Source organism: Fundulus heteroclitus, chromosome 8 (assembly GCF_011125445.2).
Source record: "Fundulus heteroclitus isolate FHET01 chromosome 8, MU-UCD_Fhet_4.1, whole genome shotgun sequence".
Lineage (NCBI taxonomy): Eukaryota > Metazoa > Chordata > Actinopteri > Cyprinodontiformes > Fundulidae > Fundulus > Fundulus heteroclitus.
In genome coordinates this window covers 15,654,709-15,676,806 of record NC_046368.1, presented here as the reverse complement: position 1 = coordinate 15,676,806, position 22,098 = coordinate 15,654,709, and the positions used below count along the sequence as shown (strand labels likewise).

Below are 22,098 nucleotides of genomic sequence, written 5' to 3'. Positions count from 1 at the left end.
GAGGAAGCACAAAAAAAAACAAAAGCCCGCATCTTGAGTATTTCAAAACCTCCATTCAAGCCGCTAAAGGTTTTTGAGAGGCAAAACGAAACGAGCTGAAATGTTTTCAGTCTGCAGAGGCGTCTTTGAAAAGTGCACTTCAAGAACTTTTTTTCTCTCAGCATCACTATCTTCGCCGTCTACAGGAAGACTTCCTCTTCATTTAAAGATGATTGGAATGACAAACATCTTTAATCATATGCAGCATTCTTCTCTGGTGTTTGTAATCACTATCTGTATGAGGAACATTTAAGCGACAGCCTTCTCTTTGATGATAGGCCGCTTCCTAGAGCACTGAGATCTAAGCATTGTTGGGAGAGAAATAATACATCCTAAATTTCCATGTGTGCCAGTGGTTTGCCGCACCACTTTTAAAACATATTTAACACGTGAAGCAAGTTTTTGGTGCTTTTGAACTTTCTTGGAATGCTACAGATGCCGTGCATTATGTGCTTGCTGTTTTTCTTAGCCAGCAAGCATTCGGGGATTTGTGTCTTCACAGTTTACTCTGTAAAAAGACATAAAGGGAGGACTAGAATAAGGCAAAAAGAGAGCAGAAGATGCTCCGCGGTGTATTCAATAGGCATCCGTGACAGCGAGAGAGTGCTGAGAGATGAGAGGGAGAGTGAAGACGAGGCAGATAATAGAGGTGAGGGTAAGGTCAGAGCTCCGGTCCGTATCGGCAATTGAAGGAAAAAGCTCTTGTTTTTGGTTCCACACTCAATCAGAGATTGAACCAGCGGACCTGCCGAACACGGGGCTGGGAGCAGTTCAGGTTTTATTGACAGAGAAACAAAATCCACTATCTTTTTCTTTTCCTTTTTATGCCTGTGGTATTTTTTTTTTCATATGCAGAAAAGGCTCTTTGATTTTTTTTTTCTGTTTTGCACGCTGAATTGCAGTGAGGACTGAGCTATAATCGTGCGGAACATACAGCTCAATCAAAGACGAACTGATGCCAGGTAGAAGATGATTTTATCAAGTTAATTCTTCCCAAGTCAACATCTCTACATTCTAACTTCTTTGCAATTTGGTCTTATTTGCCTAAAATGCCACAAACGATCCACTTTGATTAGTTTCTAGATTGTCTTTAGTACCGCTAACAGGATAAATTAAAGCTTGTTTCTATTTATTATATTTTGATTAGTGTTATAATTGGTCTGCAACTGTTTCTTAAGCAGATTCAGTCAGCTGAATTTACATTCCTGACAGGGTTTCTCCAATGTGTTGTGAGAGATAATGTTTTCAAAATGAATATGAGTACTGGATGTTTCTTTTATCAGATGATTTCACACTTGATATTTATTTTTCTGGAGACACAATAGTGTAAACATGCACATGCAGAATGGAAACCCTCAGCCATATTATTCAAACCCCTAATACGCTTTCACATTTCGTCATGTCAGCGCAACAAATGCGTAAATATTTTGTTTCGACTAGAAGTAATTGACCAACACAAAATAGTCCAATCTTTTGGAGTGGTATAAACTCTTTTTTGCAGGTACAAATATGAAATGTGTGGAACTAGTCTTTTGGAGTGTGATACTACTAGCTTTGCATGTCAAGAGAGGGACATTTTTAGCCATCTGCAACAATTATTTGCTCAAGCTCATTGGAGATTGGATGTAGAACATGTGTGTAGAACGTCAGTTCTTAAGTCTAGCCAAAAAATAGCGACTGTATTTGGGTCTGGACTTTAACGGGGCCATTTTCCCTCATGAATAGGCTTTGATCTAGACAGTTTAATTGTAGCTCTGGATGTGTGTTTTTTGTTGTCCTGCTGAAAGGTGAATTTCTGGTGCAGTCCTGAGTCTCTTGCAGCCTCTGGAAGTTTTCTTCCAGGGTTGCCCTGTATTTATTTCTATTTCGTCCCTGGTAAAAGGAAAAAATAACATAACATAGTATGAAGATGCCACCACCATGTTTTACTGTAGTAGGTTCAGGGTGACGTGCAGGGTTACTTTCCCCCTGTAGATTTTGCAAGTAGGCCAAAAGGTTAATGTTTCTTCTCTAGACAGCTTTTTTCCACATATTTGCTCGTTCGCTACATGGTTGGTGGCAAACTGCGAACAGAAATCCTTAGGTTTTGTTCTTTAATCACGGTTTTCCTCTTGGCACTCCATACAGCCCAGATTTTTTTTAAATGTCTTTGCATCTCCTCTGGCTTTACCAAACCTCCCAGGTCTTTTAATGTGACAAAATGTAAGATACACAACCGGACACTATAGCTGGAAGATATCTCAGCTTCCTGACATGTCGGTGTTTTTCGAACACTTCTGCTCTGCGCGTTCTCAGAGCCGCTTGGCATGATGTGGGTGTGCTCCATTGTTGTTACCGTGTCTGGATGCCGCCTGCAAGCGTGTAACTGCAGCTCTTTTCCCCTTCCTGCAGCCGTGCCCCTGCTAATCCTTCGCAGGAGTTTAGCGGGGTGTTAGGACAGCGTTTTCCACATGACCAATAAATACACAGCACCTGTGTTTGCACAGCCTCTGGCCACCGATTTAATATATAAATGATCATATAAACTGGAAACTGTGAGCCTTTTTTTTTTTTTTGCTGCACTAAAAAAAAGGGAAAAGAATCCCTTCTCTGCACAAAAATGTGCGTTTCTCATTGTTATTTGACAGAATAATGCATGAGTCTCGTTTCACATTCATGTTTCACTAAGATCATAAAACATGCATCATATAGATAGTGAGCGATGTATTTTGAGATGTTTCAACCGGTTTGCAAGCTAATCATGATCTGGTATCCAGCTTAGGCAGTTTTAGTGAAATACTATTAATTAAGCATATTTGCTTATTCATGGATTCCCTTAACCAGAGGAAGACGATTGAAATATAATATTTATTAGCCTACTAAAATATGTTATCAGCTTCCGACTGATGTTAGAATTTAGCTGAAATGAGCACAGCTCCTCTCTCGTCTCTTCCCGTTTTGCAGGAGAGAAAAAAAAAATTGTTTCCGAGATGAGTAATTCTCTGTCTTACATCTCTGGAGAGGCCCATTTATCAATGAGTTCGAAGGAGAGCTTGTTTTGCTTTTTAACACAACCGGTGTGCCTTAGCTGTGAATATATTTCCTGACGTCTTGCTTTTCCCACCGCCTTTTTGCCTCTGCGTTCAGCGGTCGGCAGACAGCTGCGCCGAACACTGGAGGAACTTTTGACATTGACTGGGAGTGACGAGGCAGTGCAAGCAGATGTCTTTCTCTTTGCTTTGGGACAAACAGCATCCTTGACCTTGTCATGGCTAATTTTAGTGCTTGGCTTATCACAGTGCCAATGTTTATGTCTTTCATTACACACGCTGTCATTACAGAAGGGAAGTGCTTGTAATTATGGGTGCACTCTGCTCTTAGGATGCTCGTGGGTGTCATGCTCACGCCTTAGAGCGTGCTCACCTGTGGGATGCTCTTGTGAAGTCTCGATCTGTAGACAAGGATTCATATTTTCTGCAGATTCTTCTTCTTTTTTTGCATTTTAATCTACATAATAATTTTTGTTCCCATCCTCCGCAGTCATCAGACCTGCAAAGTATCATTTTCTTCATCCACTCTTAACATTCTGTAGGCTTTATTCTCCCGTGAGCTGCTAGTTTCTACCTGCCCCAGTGTGAAAATGGGTCAATATTTTTCTGTTCTCAGTTGTCGTTGGATGGCTCGCTGCCCGGGCCAGTGTGCCAAACACGGTCCTCACAGCTGGGGGAACACAGGGGAGAAGAAGAGGGCAGTGCAAAGTGTTGAGAGACCCCTGCCCCTCTACTCCTCCCCCGCCTCCTGTCCCTGCATGCCGAATCTCTTTCCTGCTCTTCTGCAGTGCTTTTCTTTGTGAACAGCACTCATTCATGCACAGATGCAAACACAAAGACATAAGCAAACTGTTTAAAAAGTTTTTATAGCATTGAACGATCAGTTATGTTTTCATGGTTTCTTTGTACAAAATAAATCATAGTAAGTACCCGTTTCTGATTCTGGTGGAACAGAAAAATGCAGTTGCAGTTGGATGTTTAGTTACGCATTTCTCTTGGGCATTGAGGTCATGAATAAATTTTGGCTTCAGATGTGAAGAGTGCGTCAGTTTCCACAAAGATGCGAAGTTCGCATCAACCTGGACTAAGAGGGTGCTGATAAAGAAACAAGCACCTGCTCTAAAATCAATACCTTCAGCTATGACTGAGATCCACAGCTCCCCACACAGGCAAGCCAAATGCTTTCTGGAGAAAAGCTTTATTGTAACACCTTGCTGGTTGTATCATGCACAAGTAGAACCAATGCATTGCATCTGGAATAGAATAGAGTAAAAATATCCATTACTGTCCCACAGTGGGGATGTACATCTTTATTTGAGCCTGTATGTAAAATTTTGACCATGTGTGGATCAGAGGTGATCCAGAGAAACTTCTGCAAGCTGTATTATGGATGATCATTCAACTCTGGAAGAAGAATCATTCAAAGAGCTTTTTTTAAAAGTCCAAAATTCACATGAAATTATTGGGCATTGAGTGTATGCAAACTTCTGACCTGAGCTGCAGGCGATCACAAATACCCTTCGGATCTATTAAACCGAAAAGGAACAGAAACATTATTAAGACAGTATGATATTCTTCATATTTCTTCCGCACTCATGAGTTGACGTGCTGTTGTTTTTTTTAGTTCGACTTTACTCAGCTATTTCTCTCATATCCCTTTCTATGCCTTACTGTGTCTCTTTCTTGCTTCTGTCTCGGCAGTGATCACACTATTTAGTCTTTCCCAAGTGAAGTGCTGCTGTTTGCGAGGTTCTAACAGCTTATCAGCGAGACACTGAACAATCTCAAACATTTTAACAAGCCTCCTATCCGTGTAAACAGGAAGAGGGCAAAAGCTGACGGTGTCTCTGGAGTTACTGACGAAACAAGTGCTGCCTGATCAGCATTTTTATCTGAAAACACAATATGTAGAAAATGAACACACTTTCCCACCACAATCAGATAATGGATTTATCCACCTAGCTTAATAAAACGTGGGGACTCTCAAAGGTTTGATTGTCCCCTTTAAAAGGTTTTTCTGAAACTAAAACGTTTGACCAAAACCGATGTAGGAAGTGACAGTTTCTGCGAGGTCTGTAGCTGAACTTCAGCAGCACTCCAATCTGTGCATTCACAGCATGCATGTAACATCTGCTCTGACTCATCAGTCCACTCCCTGACAGTTCTAACCACAGGCGTAGAGCTTTCCAGTTTTTGCCTGTAAGTTGGAACGAGACGAAGCAGGCAGTGATCAGAAGGTCCCAAGGCTGCATGGGGAACTGCGTGGTATGCTCCTTCCTAAACTGTAACAGTGATCCAGTGTTTATGTGTCTCTGGTGGGACACCTTACACGCTCTTCGTGTTTTGGAAATTCATTTGAGAGGTTTTTCCGCTATGAAAATACCCTAAAACAATGATGAGAGAGTCTAGGTGTGATTTTTCTGCTTGCCTGTTATCAGCTAAGCATGCTGTTATTCAGCTTCGAGTGTTCAGGCTTGTGGTGGGATGTAAACACCAGCCAAAACGAGGACAACTTCCTGGGTAAATAAAAAGATTTACAGTTGTAAAAAGTGACTCTAGGTGAAGGCTACATGTCTTCTGTAATAACATGACATCAGTACACCAACCATAGTTTCTGTAAAAGCAGATCCCCCCTCCTCTCTCTTTAACAGACAGCTTCGGGATGTGGTTCGCTCTAAACAGCTGGAAGCGCGGCATACGCTTTGCGCTGTCCTGAACATGCTTTCCAATCCAGCTTTAAAAAAAAAAAGAAAAGAAAAGAAAAAAATTAGACAGTGGAAGATCTGCGGATTTACAAGTTTCTTGCACTAAGGAGTAGCTCATCTGTTTTCTTCAATAGGAAGCGGACATTTGCAGCATCAATGTCTGCAGTAGAACCAAATCTAGTACAAAGGTGCCCATCCATGGGGCCATCTTGTATTCTATGTGTTTCTGTATTTCTGTATATATATATTTTTTAAATTAGTCTAAAGTAATATTCTAACCCTGACTGTTTTTATTAGCTGTAAGTGGAATATCCTAATTAACAGCAATAAAGGCTTGAAAATAATTACCCATGTAATTAATCTATATAATGTATTTCCCTCAGTGAATTGAGTTTCTGAAAAAAAAAAAAAAAAACGTACGTTGATATTCAAATTTATTGGATATATGTATTTTTCTTCTAAGGTTTACTAACAAGAAAATGGCAATTAGATATCTAAATATTGTCAAAGTAAATTATGAAGCAAAGTTGCTTTTCAGTCAATTATAGCCTTGTGGTTTTTCTTTGTTTGGTCTGTAAAATATTTACAAATGGATGGAATTTGCCAACAGTGTTGGATGCCTGGTTTCTCTGTAAATCCTTTTCATTTTCATTGCAGTTACAAAAAGAAGGCATTTAATGAGTGATGTTTGCTGAATGTTTTACTACTGACGGTTAAATTCTTTACTCATTGACTTACTAAAGAATCATCCAGTTATTGATTCAAACTTGCTTTGCTCAGTTCAGAGTGGAAAGGGTTGAATCCTCGCTGTAATCAGGAAAGAGATGTGGTTACATCATGAACAGACAAAAAAAAAAAACAGATCGATTTATAGAGACTTGAATATTGTGAAATAATTTGATATTTTTTGTCACTCATTTCATAAAGTGAAACTCATATAATATGTAGATTTATTACACATATGATGAAATATTTCAAGCTATGTAATTTGGATTGTTATGATTTAAAGTTAATGAAAACCCAGAATTCAGTGCCTCAGAAAATTTTAATATTACATAAGAGCAATAAAAAAAGGATAATTTTTTAACAGAAATGTCGGGCTTCCTTCATGCAAACAGAGGCCCAGCCAGTACTCATTGGTTGGGCCTCCTTTTGCACGAACTACTGCATCAATGCAGCGTGGCATGGAGGCGACCAACCTGTGGTTCTTCTGAGATGTGAAGCTTCCTGAATTCTTGAATGGTTTTGCTTGACCATCTTCACAAGGCTGTGGTTATCGCTGCTGCTGGCGATCCTTTTCCTACCCCACTTTTTTCTTCCACTGAACTTTTTATACATATGCTTGGATACAGCATTCTGTGAACAAGCGGCTTCATTAGCAATGACATTCTGTAGCTTACCCTCCTTGTGAAGGGTGTCAATAACTGTCTTTTGGACATCTGTCAAGTCAGCATCTGTCAATCTTCCCTATAATTGTGTCCCTTACTGACCCAGAGTGAGAGACCCTTTAAAGGGATTTTAACTCTAAAGTTTGCTGATGCTTAGAGTTAATTCACTGGCTTGGGTGTAACACCATGAGGGTCTAATATTTAACTTATTACCAATATTCAAAATTTCTCATACACTGCATTTTTGATTTTCAATCATCTGTAAACCACAATCATCAAAATTAAAAGAAACAAATGACTTAAACATTTAACTCAGAGTGTAATGACTCTATATGAGTTTCACTTTCTGAAATGGGTAACAAAAATGATTGAATTTTTCACAATAGTAGAATATTTTGAGACTTAACAGTAGTCACCAAATAACTTATTTAGTTTTTTAGACTGTGGGAAGTAATGAGATTATCAGCAGAAACACCAGTCGCACCAAAGGACAGAACCCACATACTCTTCACAAAAGGTTTCCAGGAATACAAGCTTTAGTTTTTTTCAATAATGTTTTTATGTAGGTGGCCAGTGAGTCCTCGCACTGGCCACCTACATCTTCAGATCATCTGATATTTGTTATATGTCCAACAACCCTTCCCATAATTTCCTGCCGTATTAGTTCTCCCTTTCCCTGCCGTGTAACTAAGTGTCTAAAATGAGCTTTGCCTTGGTATTTGTAGCAGCTGTGTCTCAGGGCTGTCCTGACTTTAGATCTGTGCATTTGTAAAATGATCTGATGCTCGCTTTCTTGAGTCCTCATATCTAAAGATTTTCTTGCCCGTAATTCACAGCGTGCTTGGAAGATGTAATCCTGCCCCTCAGGAAGCGTACACAAACTCAATTGAGGAATGCGTTTTACAAATCAATCTACACATGACAGCGTCGGGGTCAGTTTCAGTTTCCTGCCACACTTTGAGGAATATTTACTTTCACTATTTACGCTAATAAAACTTCCCTCTTAAGCATGTGATGAACACTAACTTGATGGCTGATCTTCCTTTTTCCTCTTTTTTTTAAAAGCAATGATTCATTGGGTGGATTATTTCTAAACAAAGTATACTTTTGTTTAAAAAAAAAAAGAGATTTAAAGTGCTGTTGGATCATCTCGGTGAGCTCAGTTTGGTGCAGCTGAATGTTGTGAGAAAAAATAACCACTGCAAAAATGGAACTAGAAATAAGTAAGTTTTTCTTTAAATTAGTGCATTTGTCCTTGATTTTGCAGGTAAATGAGATTATCTACCAACAGAATGATTGTTTTGACTCTTAAATAAAACAATTAGATGTACTTAAAATATCATGATGGAGATGAGTTGTAACTATTCTAAGTGTAAAAATCTTATTCCATTGGCAGATCATTTAAACCTGCCTGCTCAAATCAAGAACCAATACATTCATTTCCAGAATGACTTACTTACTTTTATTTCCCTTTTTGCAGTGTAACTGTTGACAAATGACTAGAAAGGTGAACATTTCCAGAGATGATCACAAATCCATCAATGCTTTGTACATGAGCCTGATAGCAAATATGTTAAAGAAAAACTTATATTGTTGGCCATTGCTGCCTTTTTTTTATATGGGCCGTATGGCTCACTGCCCAGGGCAGCATCCTGCCAAAGAGCAGCAATTGCACTTAGAAAATTGATCTGTCAGTTGTGCCCTGAATGATGTTTATATTGCTGATTAGCATGTTCGGTCACAATGAGAATTGGGTACCCAGCTGTGTTATGCGGCGTTATCGCTGTATAAAAATGATGGTAGTACACTGCAGCTTGCCAAAGGTATGAAGTCGCCCAAAAAGGCAACATGCATCGATGAAACAGAAATGAAGCCTAAACTATTTTCTGCCTAACAACCCATACTGGCAGTATCGAGACACGGTGCCCAGCAATGATTTTCATAACTTTTTCCGTTTAAAAGTGTGAGTGGCTCTGACAAAATCATCCACGTCTGAAGTTGAGTAAGTACATCGAGAAGATGTGCCCCCAGTCCTCCTTGGTGCTTGTTTCCTAGAGTTTGGCTCTACATTAAATGGCAATTTCACTCAATTTAGGGAATGTCTACTGCAGTTTAAGATTTCTAGTTCAGAATCTTAAAAAAATTTAAATCTAAAATAGGTTAGCTAAACCTTAATTGGATTTTTCTACCTTGATCCCAGATACATCAGAATACAGTTTGAGAAGGATGCAAATCTTATTGTTTAAAAAAATTAGAAAGACAGAATTCTTAATGTTTTATTCCTGAATTAGGACCACTATACCCTGAATGAACTTTGAAAACCACAATGTATTGCCTTGATAATATATCCAGAAGGACGGACGCGCCCTGAGATGCGTTTTGAGCAAGGCCTGCTGCTGGTCTTGGTAGTTTATAGCAGATTACCAGATTGTCTGTCTCAGAAGAAACTGTGGATAAAACCCTACCAAGATCATTTCACTGACTAAGGTACAGCTATGCTCCTTAACAGTCAGATCTCCTGATTAGTTAACCTTTGCTACAGGTCATGTTGGGTATGCTCTTTCGCCAACATCTATGCACACCTTAAGTCATAACTCTGCTTTGTCTCTGTCAGCACCAGTGACCTCACATCCTCCACGACAATCAGTTGGAGTGGTGATTTGATCCTCCTCCCGCTCTCGGCTCTATTTACCTGTACGCCCACCGTCTGTGATGTCTGACATTCAATTAATTAAAACCCTATAACACCATTGCATATCTGCCGTGTTTTTCCAGTGGCATCGAAGGATAAATAATGGTTTTGCATGACCTTCCTTTGCATTTCATTTTAAAGCAAACATATTTTGATCATCGGTAAACCCGGCTGCCACAGATTTCTGGGACATGTCGCAACTTTCTCTTTTTACAGCGTTTTTACAGCTGAATTATTGAAATATTACAGCAATAACTCAATCACAACTTGACCTAATCTTATAGAAAGATACGCAAACTCTTTACTCTGTGCTGGTGAAGAGTAATTCACGTTTGGAGGCCAGATGCTGAAAACTACTATTTTAATTTCATTCCCAAATAGCTTAAATATGCGGAAAATATAAAATCAGATGGTGTTGTCATAGTCAAAGTAACATACCCACTCCTGATACAGCGGATAAAAGACTGGTAAACCCAACACCCTTGAGCCCAATGCACTTGTGCTATTGAAACCAAGAGTGCATGAAAAGAAGCACATATACATGGTAGGACTCGATGTTCCATAAAATCGGCTTCATTCCCTCACACTTGGGCTTTTGTAACAAGATTTACTCTACACCACCATGCACTGCAAGGTAGAAAGCAGTGACTGCTGGGATTGGGTGAAACTGTCCATCCCAGCAAGGCAACATCTCTGCATTGTTTGAACAAGGTAAAAAAAAAAAAAGAAAAATTAAAAACCCATCCAGAAAAATTACTACAAACTGTTTTGGTGCCCAACGTAGAGGAATATGATCATGTTAAGACATTTTAAAACATTTTACACAGTCAACTGAGGCCTTTTTAAAAAAATAAATTATTGGTTTCTGGTACAGATTAAGAAATTAAATTGTACTTAAAGTAAGACATCTGAAATCCGACTATATTGTTCTGTGTGAATCAACAAGCTAACTGAGGTGCCTCGTCCTGCTTATTATAGCGCCACGGACACAGCCACAAGCCAAACCTGTTCTGAACAGACTGTAGCAATAACTTTGCCTAACCACAACTCGTTTTAAGCTTGTCGACGAGCTAAACGTTCACCGCTGCACTGCTTTAATCACCACTCTCCTCTTCCAGGCGGAGTTGACGGGCATCAAATGGCGCTGCTACAGCTTCTGCAGCGGCGGGGAGTACGGGCCCGTGATCTCGGCGCCGGCTCAGGATGACCCGGTCCTGCGCAGCTTCATGCACTGTGTGCAGGCCAACCTGCTGTGCGTGTGGCGACGCAAGATCAAGCCCGATGCCAGGGAGTTGTGGATCTTCTGGTGGGGCGAGGAGCCCAACCTCTCCAAAGTCATTCATCACGAGCTGAAAGGTGAGAAAGAGACGGCGGGGAAAAAAAAGGGTGACAGAGATGAAGGATGGGGCTCGCCGCTCGGCTCTATCCGTCTCAATTATTTTTCCATCCCATCGGTCTTTACCTCAGCTTCCATTGTGCTACCAAAGTTTGGGGTAGAGGGTTGTACATGCGGCATAATTTGATGGCCACTCTTTACTACGTGGCGCTGACTTATATAGACAGGGGAAATGTTGGATAGGATGCGGGCTTATTGTGGTTTTAGTGGGTTTTTTTTTAATGAAAAACCTGCTGAAGAAAGATGCGACGGAGGCGCATGCCAGAGATGTGAAGATGTGAGCCGCACGAGTACCAAATGGATCAAAGCGTTAAAGTGTGCCTGCACATAATGCAGTACATGAGCCGCAAAGGCCGACGTACAGCAGAGTCAATATTCAGGTTATTTAGTCGGCTGCAGATTGGAGCTGCCGTGCGGTTTGTTCAAGACGTTCTGGAGACATTGATCTGTTTTCTGTGGAGCCCTCTTGTTTCTGAGCCTCGTATAGCATAAATGTGAAATGTGTTTGGTTTGCAAACTCAAGCGTTTTGTGCTGCTCCAGGAGTGCGGCTCTGATGAAGCACAGAGCGACGGAGTGCATTTATTTATTTATTTTTTTTACTTCCCTCGCCACTGTTTACCGGATACCTGGATTTGTGCCTGTGCGTGTTGGTGAAAATTACACTGAGATATCTCACTTCGGAGAGTGCTACTGTCAGCGTTATTGTCCCTATTTATAGAGACATTTGCATTATCTCTCCTCGCACGCGTACGACTGTCCAACATATCGACCGAGCCACGGCAAGACAGTGGGGGGGGAGAGGGGGGAAACAGGAGAGGGATTATAATGGGCTTGGTTTTGCAGAACAACAGCCGGGAGGGGAAAACAGGTATATTGGTTTGAGAGGTGGAAGTATCAGTTACCTAATAAGCTGACTTGATGTGAAAAGGGCCTCTCAGGGGCTGCAGTAAGTATTTGCCAAATGTTCTAACTGCTGCTGCAGGGAGAGCTTTTACTTGGTACAAATGAGCAGCAGAGAGTTATATTTGCATCGAGTTGCACTTACGAACCAAACAAGCGCCCCATCCTGCAGTGGTACACAATGACCTCCCTGAATTATGTATCTTTGTCGTGCTTATTGATTTTTTTTGAAAGATCCACACGGGCTACTAACTATCACAATAACACAATGAGTCAGTGCGGTGGGAGGAGGACGTGGCGATCTGATTTTTGAGAGCAAAAAACTTCATTACCTGAAGCCATAAAGCGAGAACGTAGGAGGGTGAAATTTTTAGCATTACCTCACCAATTTACGTGCTGCTAATGGCTGCCGAAAAAATATTGATTATGACTCTCTTTGAGGTCCAGTAAACTTGATAATAACTGAGACTATTCAATTACATTTTATGGCTATTGATTTGGAACTGCTGCAGTTGTGTCGCCGCTTTCTGAATGTGTGATTTTATTTGTCTGTTTATTCATTCACACCATAAAGACATAATCAGCAGATTGGTGTTTTAAAGGACGTTTTTATTTTTTTCTTCCTCTTCAAGTCTCAGGTTTCTGTGTTCTAAAAGAAATGTAATGTTTTGCTGTTAAATTTTTGTTTTTTATCTGAATCTTATTTTGTCAAAGCTGTGTTCAGATTGTTAAAAAAGGGAATATTTCTAACTAAACTGGTTGTGAAATTGATGATTGCTGCTAAAGCTGACCGACTAGAAATCAGTTATGTATAAATGACTGATCTGTGTCGTGGCACAGGAGTTTACAGAAGTAGCCCAAAAGGTTGCGGTTGCACTGAGTTTGGCGTTTCTGTTCTTTATTTTTATCATTTATGCTAAGAGCATACGCGATGTCTCACTGTGTGTGTGTGTGATTTTTAAACAGTAAACGAAGAATGAATCATGTATTCATGCTGCCCCTGATATATTGATGATTAGCAGGGTTAGCGTCGTTAGCGTTGCTAACTGTAAACAGCAGTGTCTCTGTGTATCGGCTACAGTATGAAGACCTTCACCTTAGATTTGAGTTTTCCAAAAGGCGGCCATTATTTTCAGATACAAAATGACTCATGGCAGACATGGCCTGAAAGCTCACAAGGATAACCTTTGGTGTATTTAGCTCATCATTCCGGTTAACTGCTTAAACCACAGACATGTCGCAACGCGTCGTTGTCAGACGGTTTGTTCTGATGCAGTAACAGCGATCCTCTCTGAAGGTAGTTTTTGTCACTGCGATCTGTTAGCCTTTTTTTACGTTCGCTGATGAGAAAAAAATGTCTTCATCTCTAGATGATTTCTTTCCCTTAATCTGAAGAGTGAGGATTTATGACGCTCAAGAAAAATGTAGCTGCTTACCTGAGGAGTGAAGCAAGAAAACAAGTGTTACTACTACAACCTGTGCTTTAGTGCTTTCTCGAGTGTTTCTTGAGGAGGATTGCTTTAAAACACAACAGGTGCTACCTTATGCACACAGACGCCTACGCACACAAATGCACAGGCACCAACAGTCTTCCTTCAGTCATGATAACAAGACGGCTTCACTTATTTTCTAAAGTCTCACAGGCCCTTTTTTTTTATTTCTCCCATTAAGCGTGGAAAATAGCACTTAGGGTGTGAACAGGATTTGGTAATTGTTAATTAAAGAGAAGCAGGATTTTCTCCAAATTAGAATCCGTTGTAACACAGGGAATATCAGTGTTCTACCAAGTCTCAGAAAGCCTCAACATCTTTTCGCTGTATTTGATTCTTCCTCCTGCAGTTTTTTTTTTTGTTTCTTGTCTCCCTCATGAGATTTTTCCTATTTTCTCTAACACCTGCGATCCTTTGTTCTTCATCTGATTTCTCCCGGTTTCTTGAATGCTCCTTGCTGCTTTTCATTACGACGGGACATTTATTAATTATATATTGATTTTTATGTGTTAGACAATCAGCTCCAATCATAGATTCTCAGAAAATTGTCCCCCGTGTTGATTTACATGTACATCTTGAAGGAATTCCAAATAAAAGAGTTTATTTTATAAGATGTACACCAGCTTCTGTGAGAGCATGCATTAATTACTATTCATTATTTTCTGTTTATGAAGACCAAAGGGTTTTCAGAAGCGAATATCCAGAGTAACCAGTTGTAACAAATTAATGATTGTCGTTGCTAATCGATCCCACATCCGCACACAAATACTGTGAGTTAATTCCTGCGACGGAGACGCTCTTCCATTCAGAAACGACTGGCTGATTTATGCAGATTTGACAGAATGGCAACAGCTGTCACCGTGTGAATAATTAGCAGCCTGTTTCATGTTTTGAGTCATAAATGAAAATTAAAGCGGTGCGGATTTCTGCGTGAAAAGGCGCGGACTGATGTCCGCCTGGAAAATTTTCAGAAGGTTTAATTGCCTGAGTAGCAATGGGATGTTGCTTTACGTGCCTTACACAGCCATGTGAAATAGGACTGCCGAATTTTACACACAAAAGATTGTTGTCAGTAGACTATATAATAACTCCAGCATCTCTAATACAAATGACATTTAATTTCTTTGTTGGGACACTTTATTTTAGCAAGCCTTGTAATGAGGGTCCTTTAAATATTTTCCAACGGGTCTCTCTTGTAAATGAGAACTCGTGTCTCAAGGAATAAAGGTTTCACAGTAATAAAATTGGAAAACTGTTGATTTAAATCTGTATTTACTTAAATTCACAACAAATTTCAGCAAACAGGGGAAAATGGACGACTTTATGCATCATGCAAGCAATGGTAAGGTATAACCTATTCTAAATTTGATCTGTAAATCCAAGAAAAACTCCACATCTGAACATAAACCATGGTTTATAGCTGGTTTGGCTCTGTGACCTGAACAATAAGGTAAAGATCGGCGTGGAGGCTTTCCCTCCAAACGATTCCCGAGGGACAATAATTTGACCTTGATCTACAAAGGCACCGGATCTTCGCTGGACCAGAGCAAACAGCTGTGAGGGGCGTGGGGTACGGACAATTAAAATGTTGTGAATGCAATGTTATGCTTCATTCAAATACAAAAATAATACAATGCCAATAACAAATAGTCCCCTGAATAATCTGCCCCCTCCTTATCTAATGCTCATTTGTGTCAGTTTTGTCCCAATCTACTTTCATTTTGTAACCATAAGCAATTCATTTCCTACCTCTCCTCAGCCCTTTTACATTAGTTGTTATATTTTAGTTTAGTTAATTATTTTCATCAATTATGGGATGACAATCAAAAAAAGCTACATTTTCTCCTTTAATTGTATCTTGTTTACCATTATACCCTATATCTATAAATTATGGTTCTAATCACAATTTGGGCAAGTTTACTCTTATGAAATATGAGGCTTTATGACCAAACACAAACTTCCTGCTGGTAAATCTTTATTGCAATCGCATAACCACATTTTATTGAAGTGCAACTAGATTATGAGCAGAACATGAAAAGTTATTCAACTAATCAGTTGTTCAACAGGGTGCAAAACTTCTTTAGGTTTGGAAAGAAAGTGTGCATGGTCGGTACAAAACAGTCGTAGGGCCCAGACATACACAGAGATTTCAGTAATTAAGTGATCCGAAAGCTTATGATGAAAAAACCTACTTGATGATACTTGATGTCTGTCCAGATCATTAAAAGACTGAAACTAGAGTAATGTTAATGTTATAGCAGAGTACCGATAGGTGAAGTATCACCGAAAGAACCTGAGAACTGGGTTTTTAATGCATGAACATAGAGCTCATCTTAGCACAATAAAATGTATTTGCTTTCTTTCATTAGGATTCATTTGTTAAGTCTGTGAGCTTTTTTTAAAGATAAAAATACACCTTAACACCTCTGGACACTTACTGAAGACCATAATTAAAGTGTGACATTAGATTCACGGGTCTTTGTACAGCCTTGAAAAGAAGATTTTAAATAGACTTCTTGATCAATTACAGAACTAAAACAAGGAAAGTTGTTAGGGTATGTTTTCATGGTAAGGCATAAAACAAAGTGATCTTTACAGTAGAGCAAGATGTCAACCACTTCCTTTTGCTCTTCCTTCACCACTGCTGGCCATGACTACAAACTTGCTCTGTTTTTTATTTCACCAAGTACCCACTTTTCATTGGTTCACTGTTAAATTCAGTGATTTCCCTGAATTCTTCTGTATTAAAGTGAGATTGCGATAGGTTATACAAGTAATTAGTCACAGAGTAAAGTGTTGTATTTGATGCAGTGGTGTAAAGGTTGATTTATGCTGAGCGATCATGGCTCTGAGATAGTTTCTGACAGTGTGTGCATCTTTGACCCAGTGGAACTTCTTTTTTTTTTTTTTTTTTTTCCGTCCTTGCCCCCGCAGCACCCTGTCAGGGCTCCTAACGACAAACCTTAAAGCATCCAGTTCAACTCACACCGACTTGCTCCCCTGAAATCAGATGGTCCGTAATGTATGCAGCATATTAAAAACGCAGTGTGGGCTGAGTACAGTTTGCGAAGAAACAGGATTAATGTGCTGAATGGGCTGAGTCATCAGCGTGTTGCCAGCCCAGCCAGGGAGAAAGTGACATATTTTGGACACGGAGACATGAATATGAATGCGCACTCGCGCAAGCAAATAAGCAGGCTGTTGCGGACGTGCGTTCTCAAACCGAACATGGAAAGGGTTAATGTCACAGTAGAGGAACTCACAGTCTGGACCTTATCTCACAGAGGCGTCGACCAACATCCAGTAAATTTGCATCCATATACAGAGACGGTCCTGTGCGTCGCGATATCAACAAAAGCGCACTTCTCGTTTTAGTGTGTTTTTGTGTAAGGTGGTAAAGTTAAAACGATTCAATCCAAGAAGGAATTATTCTTCTGTTTACCTTTTCAATGCAACGACATCTGTGTAAAACTTGTTTATTTTTTTTTATTAGAGAACCGTTGATTAATTGTAATCAAATAGCTATAAACAATGATGATACTAATGTCTATGATTGGACCGAGGTCACGATGTGTCAATAAAGGAGGGTTATTGGAGATCATTGGACCAACAAACGTAACTACTTTACAGTATCTGAAAAACTGAGCAAACAAATATTTTAATCATCTTGTCATTTATACTGCTTATTGGCTTGTTGCTATTCTGTAATGATTATAAAAACACACAGGTTCATCCAGTGCTATAATTTGAATAGCCCATGGCAATTCATGGCAGTACGCCAATAGTTCTTATGCCAGACCTCTGATATTGATATGCTGTTATAGAATGCACCTATCAATAAGGTGATAAATAACACTGACAGAAAGGCACTAAAGGTTCCTAAAGCTCATACAAGGATAGATGCTGCTGATGACAAAATCTGGTCTCTTGGTGGTGACACGGTTATCCCATATTCAGGTACTTTTATGACATTTGAGACAAAAAGCATTGGCTTCTCCAAGGCCAGCGGTGTTTGTTACATGAAAATTATGGGAAATTTTTATTGTCTTCTGAAATTAGGGGGTAATTTTAAGGAAAGGGACATAATTAGAATAAAGAAACTACCCTAAAAGTTGGTCTTGGAAAAATGGAGTGCATTGATATCAAACAAATAATACATTCTCTTCTTGCAATGTGTGCCTTATCAAGAATTATTATTATTATTATTATTATTATTATTATTATTATTATTATTATTATAGTTTTGTAAATCAATTCTCTGTTCAAAACAAAAGCCCAAAATCATGTCAGATTTTACCACTTAAATGTAGTGCATTGCCTTGTGCAGCAAACAAACCTTATGCATGCAGACGTGACATGTCTGGATAAGTAAATATAATTCAAATGAATGAACTTATCGTGCAGTGCGGCTTTTTTGTTGCATTGGAGAAAGTATTTTCCTGCTGAAAGTCAAGGGTGTTACAAAGAAACTAAACACGCTTTTGTCTTCATAAAGTGAAAATAATCAGATTTAATGATCGGCAACAAAGCAAAAGTATTTCCTTTTCTTTTTTGTTATTCATAGCATAAATGGAAAAAAATAAATATTTGGCTATACTGTTAGCAATGATATGGTAATCTGTGATTTACTCTAACTAATGTTATTTGCCTTATCTGTGTGAATCAAACAGACTAGTTATTTCCCAGCCTTGTTATTTATCGTCAGAAAATGTGCATTTTTACCAACTAAGAGATCCCATCTCAACTGAGAACTTGGCTCAATACTGTTAAGAGTTGGAGCTCACAATGAGGAAATACTTTCTCTCTCTTTTCATTTTTTTTTTCTCTTTTTCATTTTTTTTTTTTTTTGCTACTACTGTAGTTTTGGTTGAGGGTCAAATTCAGAATAAGAACAGAGGAAGATGGTGACTTGAGGCAAAACAAGCCCAAATTAGAAGGTTTTTGCATCGGCGTGTACTTGATGCACTCAATGCGATCAGTGACAGAGGAGATAGTGAGCACAAAAATTAGGCAAAAATGTACTTGTTAAAATAAACTTTATCGTAAGTGTCGTTCGGAATCTGTCTGTAACAACGTTGAAACAGCGCTCAGTGTGATGCTGCTCTAAAATCTGAAGGAGCTTAAGCAGCGTTTTGCAGAGAAGAGCCACCAGTATCGCCACTCGAGGAACCAGTTTTCCGCTGTAAGCCTTGATGCTGTTAAACACACAACTCTGGACTGATTTCAGTCCAAGACATTTGGATCTTTTTTTCTGACTGACAATTTACAGCCAAAATAATATCAACAAGTTTTCTTTTTCATTTGCTTATATTTTTTATTTGCATAAGTGGAGGTTTTTCTCATCTAAAGTTATGATTCCGTAATTTCAGGATTTTATTTTATTTCATTTCATTAGTACCATGCTTTAAGTTCTTAGAAAATGCCCACAGAAATATAAAAATACAAATATTTTATAAAAGAAAATATGATAAGAATATAAAATTATTGGGTCTTTTTTCCCAGTTTTGGCTTTACCTTGCCATTTTACAGAAGAAGTTATTTAGGTGAATACAATTTTTTTTTTTTCAATCTAAGGATTATAACACAAAAAAAGAGAAAACATGTACTGCAGGGTCTTTGACAGAGGTAGTAGTTTTGAATCAATTTGAAAAATGATGGAATTACACAATTATCCTAACTTACATCAAAGCATGTCTTAGTTGTGATGCGATGAATGAATAGGATTTTAAAAAAATCAATATTTGACCTGCCGCTCAGAGCCGATCAAGAGACATTGATCAATTCTGATCTCTGACCAATTATTGGTGCTTTTCTACTCATGATGCAAACATTATGCTATTATGCAGTGACATCATAAATAAATATCTAACATGTTTTTGTGAATTTTGTGAATGTGAATTTCTCCAATGTGAGATCAATAAAGCCTATCTTATCTTTTTTGTAGAATACTCAGTCTAGAAAAATGTGGAACTAATAACTAATTGAGTTTTAAACACTGAGAGAAAATACTTGCAGCTATTTCGGGTGTGGGTGAATTCCCACAGCTCTATTTGCAGGTATAGATTGTAAAACCAAATCAAATGGTTAAAGACATAGTCAGGTGTTATAGTCTTTTTTTAACTGACACTTATGACTGTGGCTATATGTGTGTTTGCTTCTCTAAAAGGCTCCAACAAGAAAGTTCAACTTGATAAAACCGTTCCTCCCCTTTGAGACAAATGGCTGAAAAATGTGTCTGAGTCAAGTCTGATATAAAACACGGCCTTAGTCACAGCTGTCTGTAGTCAGCAGCCACATTACACAAACCAAAAATATGCCCAGTCGAACCAAATAACAACCATTTAGCCTTGTAACGATGTAACACATAAGAGGTTCCTCTGTGGCTGATCTGTTCCACAACATGGAAATGTTAATCCTAGGTTATAGAGCGCCTAAACGGTGGAATGGAGCTGGTGTTTTTCTACATGGGGGGGAAAAAATCAATTTCTGGGAATTAAAGTAATACCAGTGTTTAACTTGAAGTCTTTTATTAGTTGAAAACAAAGGCTAATTTGGTAGATATGCAGTCATGGGAAAGAAAAAGAAAAAACACAATAGATTGGCCTGCTATTTGTTTATTACTGACAGGGAAGAGGAAGAGCAGTAAGTGAAAAACTAAGTACACCCTATGCCTTGAAGTACTTCCGTAGCTGTATGACTTGACTGAAAGACTGTTCTGGTTTTGCCCAGCCTTTTTTTTTTTTTTTTTTTACAGTTTGCTTAATTTCATGGAGGTTTGTTGACATTTGTTTATGCACAGCTGAATATATGGTCCCACCACAGCATTTGAACCTGACTGAGGTCCTCCCGTTTGGCTCTAGAATAGTTTGGCATACAGAGTAATTTATAGTACCCAGATCCTGTGGCTGCAAAACAAGACAAAATCATTACCTCTTCACCACTATGCTTGATACTTTGCAAGAGTTTTTGTTCCTTTTTTTTTTTGCTGATACTAACCAAACATGCTGCTCTTTATTATGACCAGGCATCTCTGCTGCTGTTCTGTCTTTCAAGAGGACATTTGTTTTCTTTGCGCCGTGCTAAGAGAGACTAACTCACTTTTAGATCTAAAGATACAAGAGGAGTTCCTCAGGGTAAATATTGAGCCTCCTGCACTTTCTTTTCACATGTTTTGTGTCACCATAATGCAAGTGGACCACCACTGAGATGAAAGGCAAAAACTAAATCATCCTTTTTTTTTACTAAAGCTTTTTTTTTACTAACCTAAAACTACTGATCCCCATTTGTGCTGCAGCATTAGCCAACTGATTCTTCACATACTGTAACACAACCTACATTACGCTACATTTACGCTATATCCTTCAGCAGAATAAAATATGAGGTCTGTTAAAAGTTCCTCCCTGTTGTAAAACCAACATTTCAACCTTCGGCATCTTCCAAATCTATCTGCTTCCACAATTGCAGAGTGAGAGAACTTCTCTTATCTTTAAACTGACAGGGCGTAATGCATTCTCTGCTTCCTAATTTTTCCAAAACAAAACCGATGCCACAGTCAGGTGCCGCCTTCCTCTCTGCTCAGGTGCAAATGTCTGGTTGTCCCAGTCACTACAGCAGCCAACCAGTCTCCTCTCTCTCCTTTGGAGCCGGGACGTTCACACTTAAAGATGACTCATTAAATGAGTCCATACCAAAACACTTAGATTTGACTCTGGCTCTAAATGGAGTATTAGGCTTTGTTATTAAACCTCATATTTCCTCATCCTACATTCTGCATGCTCCACATTTATTACCACCCCTGGGAAAGATGTGTAAAAATCCTTGAAATATATTCATTTTTTACTACAGTAGCATAATCTTACACCATAAAAAATGCTGGAGTTTTTTTTTACAGGGACCTTTAGAGATTTTGTTGGCCTCCCTTAACTTCCTGTTGGCTTTGCATGGTAAAAGGATAGATTTGGGTCCGCGTTCAGCCTTGTTTGTCACAGAGCCAGCTGTTTTATTGTCCTGTCTGCATAAATATTAGCTTTTTTTGCAGCAATTTCTTAGCTTATTTCATGGCATGATTGGTTATCTTTCCTATGTTGAAAAGTGGCAGAGAGGATTGAGCGTCTGTAAATGTCATACTTGCACTGCATGGGAACTTCCTGTTTGGGGTATAAACATAATGGATTATGAATTATTTATTAATGGACAGTTGGAAAATGCTTCAATTGCATCTTTTTTAATAGCAATAGTTAGGGGTGCCACTAGCTGTGGCGCTTTCTGGTTGTGTTATTTCTGAACATTTTATTGCCACTAAATAAATGTTCTGATATTAGCTGTAAGACCTTTCTTTAATGTTCTGTGTCATATGATGTTCCAGCAATAAGATATATTTCAGAGATTTTTATACATCTTGTGTGCCAATAAGTTTGGAGGGTGCTGTACTTATGCTGTTTTTTTTTTTTTAGGAATC

The 22,098-nt window shown here is 38.9% G+C and overlaps 1 protein-coding gene across 2 annotated transcripts in view; it reads left to right on the top strand.

Moving 5' to 3' along the window:
• LOC105930810 (mediator complex subunit 13L) overlaps positions 1–22,098 on the top strand; it is a 126,632-nt gene that overhangs the window by 22,101 nt on the left and 82,433 nt on the right. For both annotated transcript variants that reach the window (XM_036140171.1, XM_012869183.3), the window contains exon 2: positions 10,972–11,209. In XM_036140171.1, coding sequence (XP_035996064.1) covers positions 10,972–11,209 — 238 coding nt within the window. The remainder of the gene's footprint in view (positions 1–10,971; positions 11,210–22,098) is intronic.